This window comes from Saccostrea echinata, unplaced genomic scaffold (assembly GCF_033153115.1).
Source record: "Saccostrea echinata isolate AGI-Se365-2 ecotype Australia unplaced genomic scaffold, CSIRO_AGI_Sech_v1 ptg000014l, whole genome shotgun sequence".
Lineage (NCBI taxonomy): Eukaryota > Metazoa > Mollusca > Bivalvia > Ostreida > Ostreidae > Saccostrea > Saccostrea echinata.
The window spans coordinates 1160181-1167832 of NW_026889763.1; the positions used below are offsets into that span (position 1 = coordinate 1160181).

Sequence of the window (7652 nt, forward strand, 5' to 3'; positions counted from 1 at the left end):
CCTAAATGCTTTTGAAAATTTTTATCGTATGTCAGATGCATGTTTATTATCGTTTTCAAAGCGTTACGTTTTCCCTAAGCGGTAAACAGGCAGCCTGATCACAAATGTTAAGCGGAGACGCATATCAAGTTTCCTCGTACAGCCGAGGTTTGATGAAGGTGACGGAATCAGCCGAGGTTTGCCGAATGCATCAGAAGTTTCTTTTAATCAAAGTACTGAAAGGACTGATACGAGTTGATGGTTGTCCAAGCTTAGCTAACGGTTATTGCTTTAGTGATGAAAAAATGAAATGTCTATTTAGAAACAGAAATTTAAATTTCCATTTGATTTCTGATGTCAATTTCATGACATGATGCAATGTATTTTAAAATCCAATTAACAGATAATACTTTTTGAAATTATAAGAAAACGATATTTCTTTCTTTTTACAATATAATTATACAAGTTATACATTTATTGAGCATTGCTACCTTATTTTAAGAAATGAAATGAACTTGCACAACTATTATAAAATATATTAAAACCACAGTTTTTGACATTCCTTATAGTGTATGCAGCAAGTATGTTTTTGATAAGTGTCGTTTTTCTCTGATTATTTTTTTTCTTGAGTAATGCTTTATTTTCACATGCAGTTTTCAAATAAAATCCTTTAACTAATAAATGTAAAGTCAAAGAAAGTTATTGTACATTTTTACTACCCTCCCCCTTACACACACACAAGCACGTGCCTCACAAGAATAACAACAACATAAAATATTTCTCTTAACCCGAAATCAACCTCTGATCGACTTTAAATCTACTAAAAACCCAAAATAAATTTTCATTGAAATGTGCTTGCCTTTGACTCAATTAGTTAATAGCTGAATTTCTGTACTGATGAGCAGAGATGTAAAATTTACTTTTTGTAAATCAAGTTTCCCTAATATATGAGTTTATATTCCGCTGCCGTGATGCTTTTTTCTGTTGCGTGTGTGTAAATCATCTTATTTACGATTACTTCATCTTAATATAAACCAGTTGTTTTAGTTAAATTATTTCCGGTATCAGTAGTGACTAAAAACTAGCAATCTTATTCGTTCAATACAATCCGATTCTCCCGATATGTTAGTGTTAGTTACATGTATAAACATCTGTGTTCTGATGTATTTCATGTTCATCAATCAGAAATAAAACAAAAAAGAGGTTTTTGAGGAAATTAAAATTATTATTAATAGAACAGAATAATACACTATAAGACCATTTCTGATAAAGCCAGTTCGGGGCGACATACGCTATTGCTTGCAATAGCAGACTTTCTAGTTGTTGTTGTTGTTCCTGTAGTCAATCATGTATTTTCCCATAAGCCTACCTTTAACAATGTTGTAGGTAGTCTATGTACACCTACATATGGATTAACTATGGCATGAATTCATCTCGTATGGACTTAAGAAATATAAATATAACAATGTTCAAATAAAAAGAGATTTTGTTTTATGAAAATAAGTGGGTTGCTGAGTTGCCTTATCAATATACTGGTATGCTATTTGTTAATAATCATGAGAGATACATTCAATAAATACATTCAAGAAATTTATCAAAGAAATCTAAACAAAGCTTTTATAAATATAATATTAATTTTTTTCAGTGTCAAATCACAAGTCTTTTATACATGTATGTACAATTACAAAAAGTACACTTGCACATCTCACTTCAGAATCCATGATTTCTTTTACAGAATAATGAGTAAGTATCAGTTCTATTGTTTTTTTTCTTCCATCTTCTTTTGTATCACCCTCAGTCCTTGTATGTGCAAAAATCTTCTCTCTCTTAGAATCATTATATAGATATTGGTTCTATTGCTTGCTTTCCGTTTTCTTTCTTATCATCTCTTTGAACTGTGTGAGGATCTTCTTCTCTTTCTTGGATCTCTCTTCGTGGTTGAAGTTAGCCAAAGCTCGCTTTTCATCTGCACTGTAGATCTGGTTCTCCTTCCTCAAACGGACAGCCTCCATTCGACGATGTCTGAAATGACACAGAGGAGTTTACACTAAATCCAGGAATAGATTAAACTCCAATCAAATCACTCATAGCTTAATCATAATAAAATGCAAATATCTGTATCTACTTCTGACATTAATTTTGTTAATTATGATCCATTTACAAAATGGTCTTGCAAGTCCAGTTTTAAACATTTCAATAACAAAAAAATATGCATAAGATACACCACAGTCTATAAGCAATATCAAAACCATTTGAATTTACCAGTAGTATATTGTTAATTATCAACTTTCCACATTTTTACCATGTACATGTCAGTGGAATTCATGACCCCGAAATGCCCCAAATTGAGTTTTCCACCATCAATGCCAGCAAAATGTTTACTAAAAGTGATGATCTAAACCCACCTGCTGCCACTCATGACGTAGCCTGATTGCTCAAAGCTTGCTATCTCATCGCTGGTCAGTCCAATCTCTCCTCTTCTGGGGATTCTCTTTCCCTCAGCGATATATGCGGCCATAGCGGCACCCTCTCCAGGCAGCAAGGCTTTACCATAGCTGAACAAAACAAAGTTTAAACATTTAATACAATTACATGTACATGTATTTAAAGTTTCTTCTTGTTAACAACTGAAATGAAAGTTGCTGAAGTGTTGACGTTCCAGTAAAGCAATTTAGGTGAGTTCTTTTAATGCTTTTAGTAAAAATCTTTCTTTCCTATAACATGCTTTCCATCAGCAGAAATGGGATTTACAATCATCTAAGTCTTTGGTTCCTTTTATGCCAGGGAGTCGGAGTGTACAGTGAAAAGAACATGGAAAATAGTAAGATAGGAATGAAAATAAAAGTCGGTGTCAGATTAGACAGTTTTCACTGTACTTACTCCATCCTAGAGACAGTATTCTCTGGTTGATAAGGTTGAGGACCAACTACATCCTCCTCCTCCACTGTGTCCACTGAAAAAAAAAAATCCTCAAATCTCATTCCTCACCAAACAAAACTTTCTTTAAATGGTCCAGTATTACTACAAATTAATTTTGCTTGCCTGATAATATGACATACACAAATGTTTACACAATGATAAATCTTTGTTGTAGTCATTAGTTTGAAACAAAAGTTACTTTCCTAATTGCAAAATTGACCAACACCTCAGAAATACACTTTAACTTCAGTGTCTCAAACACTGATATGCCACTGAATTGGAAATCACAACCACTTTTTCTGTCTATAGATATTTTATCCATAACATCTTGAATCCTCAAATCTCCCTGGCCCCTGGAGTTCCAGATAACAAGGTTTGACTGTAGCCTGTTAACATACCTTTCTTCTCGAGCCACATCTCTTCTTCACTCTCGGACTCGCTGGCACTCGAGTCCGTTTCTTTCTTTCTCCTTTTCTTGGATTTCTTTTTCTTTTTACTGCATAAGTATATCAGAAAAATGGTTAAGACAGTGAGTCCTATAATCAAGCCTTAATTAATTAATTAATTTTTTTTTGGAAGAGGCTGTTAAATCTGCCAGGAACCAAAGTAAGAATATAAAGCCAATAATACTTGTTAGTGCAATCTAACCTTCTGGCAATGACAGCCCTGGCAATAAAGGACAAAATATAATCATTCATTCAATGCTACTTGGTCACCGTTATACCACTTAATTCTTTTCAAGTGTTCTTATAATCTCATATTTCTGAAAAGGCCAACTTTAAAATAATGTTTCCTTGTCCTCTTCCGACTAAGGATGAGAAAATTGAGTCGGTAGGTAGGTGAGAATTTTTTGTTCAAAATCAATGCTGATTTTTCAAAATCTATTTTCTGGATTGCAGAAAAAAATAATTGCTTCCTGGAGGTTAAAACAAAAGTTTTGAGTTGGGTAATTTTTAGCCAATCGGTCAGGAGAGGGCAACCAAACAATTTTTTAAAGATGTCCAAATGTATTTTACATACACTTGCTTTCAATTCAGAAAAACAACAGCCTGTTCTCATCATAAGAAATCTTAATTTTGTTCATAGCAAAATAGTTCTTCGAGAAGATTTTCATATTCTCATCTTTTTCAAAAAATTGATAAACTCTTTTAAACATATCAACATTGAATAAAATACTTTACTAAAGTGAAATTTGTCTAATCCAGACACCAATGGGTCCACAGAAATTGGCCGGATTTGACAGCATTCCAAATTAGAAAACATTTTAATCAACTGAATTTAATGACAGGGACTTCAAATTTACAATGTGATAGGCAAGTTTTTCAGAATGCACAATATCAAGATTAGACAAGTTTTACTGTAACAAAAAAAATGGAAGCATTTGTCTACTTTAAAGAGTTTAATTAAGAAATGTTTTTTATGTTCTTGCCATTCTGATGATTTGTATTAGATACTTACCTCTTTGAGCTTTTCTTCTTGTGTTTTTTCTCTTTCTTCTTTTTCTTTTTATACCTTTTCTTTTTGTCCTCTTTAAAGAAAAAAGATTTTTTTTTTCTTTCTTCTATCAATAAAAACTTCCTTTTTATAAACCTGTATCTGACTTTTCCAGCCTTGATAACTGAACTGAAAATTATATTCTGCCTAAAAAGCCACAACTTCTTAAGTTTGATAAAATTTTATGAATGCATACCTGAGGAAGAATCACTTCCAGCTGACTTGCCACTGTCCGACTCAGATCTGAAAGTAAGACATTTTTTTATATGAATAAAATTATATCTGTCATTATTAGTCAATTCTAATTTCTCTGACATGTGTATATTCCTTAAACTTGAATTAGGAACTCTAGTTTCCTGGTGTTTTTGGTCTATATTGTAATGCACAGTAGACAGATGCAAATATTTTTGCTTGATCATATATAAGTATCTTTTCATAATTGTGCAGCAAATGTGTCTCTCCTAAAATAGATTCAATTTTTCACTTACTCTGAGTCTGAAATAGAGGCATGTGTTGGTGAATGGCCCCAGCATTCAAAGATTCCCATCTCTCCTATTCTTTCTCTCTCTTCTCTACGTCTAAAGAGCAACAACATGAAAATATAAGGACAGTTGATAGGTACTGTATACATTTCAACACATTTTTTTGCTTCAAATGTAAGAAAAATTTGGATTTGAAGAGTTTGTTTGATAGGAGTATAGAATTACCAAGGTATGGTGTAACAAAGAAAAATGATATGTGCACACTTGCAAATAATTGAACTGGACAACATCTGCAATTAGTTTAAGTGAAATTATACTTAATTTCATGTAGCTTCAAATAGAAAAGGAATGAATAAAAGAAGAACCTGTTGAACAAGTTCATTGTTTAAAATAAAAATACTTCCTCATGAATACTGAATAAACATTTGTGCAGTAGGATGATTTAAACAATAATGTGTAAAATGTATCCCTTCATCTGAAATCACTATGGGTAGTAATGCTTCAAATTCACCTACCTGTCAAAAAAGTCGGGTAGCATGCCATTGTGACCTCTGTTGTAGCGAGCCATTCTGCCATGACCATGAAAATGATGTGATCTGTCACCATTCCCTTCCTCTCTGTTGAATCTCCTTGGAGATGATCTATCATCATGTCCATACATATCCCCTCTGGATGATGACGGTTCAAAAATAGGTGACCTTGACCTGTGTCTCCATGGTGAATGAGCTGAACGTTTGTCTGAGTGTAAATAACCATTTGAATTTCTTCCTCTGTCAGGAGATCTAGATTTTTGGCGTCTCTTTTTATCAAATGACCTTGACCTTGAACGTCTTTTTCTTTCAGGTGAACTTGATCTAGAACGGGAATCCCTTTTTCTCTCAAATGACCTTGACCTAGAGTGTCTTTTTCTATCAATTGATCTTGATCTTGAGCGCCTATTTTTCTGACTCTTTTTTGTTTTCCTTTGTTGTATGTCTCGTGACCTTGACCTATTTCTTTCACGAGAACTGTCATCTGAGTCTACTGAGGAATCGCTGCTAGAGTACGAAGCCTTCCTTCTTCTGACATCAGGGCTGGAGCTGTATCTCCCCATTTCCAGTGGATTATATCTAACCTGAAATGACAGAAAACCTTACTTGCTTTTGTATTTTAATAGGTATTGAACTTTAAAATATGAAAAATGTCATTTTTTAAGTCAGCATTATGACATTCTACTTCTTACAGCTGTACTACTCTACCACTATTTGTTTTATTCACAGAAAAATTTCAATAAAAGATCTGCCTAAACTGTAGCTTAATTTTTTGACAATCTCCCTTGTAGAATTGTCATTTGTTCCTCTTTCAGACACCACTGCAATGGGCTCCCATCAAGCCCCTAGAGCCAACTGAGGGCAGACGGTAAATCTAGACCTACTGGCTCCCAAATCTCTTGGATTCATGTTTTTCGTTGATATTTTCCACATCGCTCAATAGATTTGGTTCAAACTATTCAAACGCATTCACTGTGTTAAACTGAATAAGCATAAACAAAAAATATCAAGAAATTTAGGAATGGTGGCATTAATGGACCAAACTGAGCAGTTCTATGAATCAGTATCCATTTTTGGTTTCTATATTTATAATGAGTACTAAATTTTACCACTTTTGGACAGAATGGCATTATCATACGTAAAATTATTAATATTTTTATGTACATGGGAATGAATTTCAACATAGTAAATATTCCCAATATGTTGGAAGGAATTCTTTTTGGCGAAATGAAGAATATTGTTGAAAAATCGCAATCTAGAACAATCGGGAGTCAGAAATCAAAAGTTCTTGATTTGATTATCACTTTATATGTATTATCGTTGATATATTTAGTATGCATGAATGTATTTCAACTCAGAAAATTTGTCTGGCAAGTATGAAGCAATTCTGTACAGCGGCATGGAAAATATCAATAGAAATCTGAGAAAGTCAGGAGTACTAGATTTACTGCTTGCCACAACAGACATAATGTATAAGCCGATAATTTTTTAAATTCAGATTTACTTAAATTCTTTGAGCTTTTATGGTGTCTCAGTTGTCTATAATTGGGTAATTGAAATGCCCCATTCCAAATTCAAGGAATTTACCTGTTTTTTCCAACTGAAGGTGTTTATTTTTCCAATACATATAACTCAACAATTAGAGAACATATATTAAATAATTTGGATATATCATAACTAATCATGTTCCTGTATATAATAATGCAAAATAAGTTTCAAGTCTTAACAAATAATAGAAACCAAAATATGAAAAAATATGATGAGTTGAAAGGTATGATTTTCAAAAAATTCCTAAAGCGATCACTTTTTTCCCCTTATTGGGTCCTGAAAAGTGGCGAGAGAGCCCTTCTGTGTATATAGATGTAATCTTCACAAGGCTCATCTTTATTTCTAAAAGTTTCTGGAAATGAAGGTGTTCTACTTACTTGAGTAACAATACACTTAAGTTAAAACGTTTTCAGTATATTTTTTTACGTTGTACTGAAACAGGAAATTGGAATTGAAACCTAAACCAAAAAATTCTCGGAATGAAATCACAAATCCGGATGCATTCCGGTAATTTTGCACCACAGGTGATTAGGTCCGTTTTTATCGCTCACTGGTTCAAAGCCACGTTATCAGTGACGACGGCAAGAATCTGTCGTCCGTTCGACATAAAAAAAATCCCCTATTCTGATTGTTTAAACTTTTTTTTAATTTGAATATATATGAGAAACCTTCAAAATCAGTATGGCCATGATCTGATGAT

At 33.1% G+C, this 7652-nt stretch overlaps 1 protein-coding gene across 1 annotated transcript; it reads right to left on the reverse strand.

Moving 5' to 3' along the window:
- Positions 1-1183: 1183 nt before the first annotated feature.
- On the reverse strand, positions 1184-7389 carry LOC133187099 (NF-kappa-B-activating protein-like). Its single transcript, XM_061322461.1, has 9 exons — positions 7330-7389; positions 5390-5988; positions 4881-4970; positions 4589-4635; positions 4357-4426; positions 3297-3394; positions 2860-2932; positions 2385-2534; positions 1184-2001 (listed from the first exon to the last, which is right to left on the reverse strand). The coding sequence occupies exons 2-9, from the start codon at positions 5965-5967 to the stop codon at positions 1833-1835; spliced, it is 1275 nt and encodes a 424-aa protein (XP_061178445.1). The 5' UTR covers positions 5968-5988; positions 7330-7389; the 3' UTR covers positions 1184-1832.
- Positions 7390-7652: the final 263 nt, after the last annotated feature.

Bases quoted from the DNA above. Each gene is read 5' to 3' on its own strand.
- LOC133187099 (XM_061322461.1), bottom strand. From the start codon at position 5,967: ATGGGGAGATACAGCTCCAGCCCTGATGTCAGAAGAAGGAAGGCTTCG. The intron at 2,933-3,296 runs GTATGTTAACAG...TTTTTTTTTCAG, and splicing joins GATGTGGCTCGAGAAGAAAG to TGGACACAGTGGAGGAGGAG. The intron at 2,535-2,859 runs GTAAGTACAGTG...TGTTTTGTTCAG, and splicing joins AATACTGTCTCTAGGATGGA to CTATGGTAAAGCCTTGCTGC.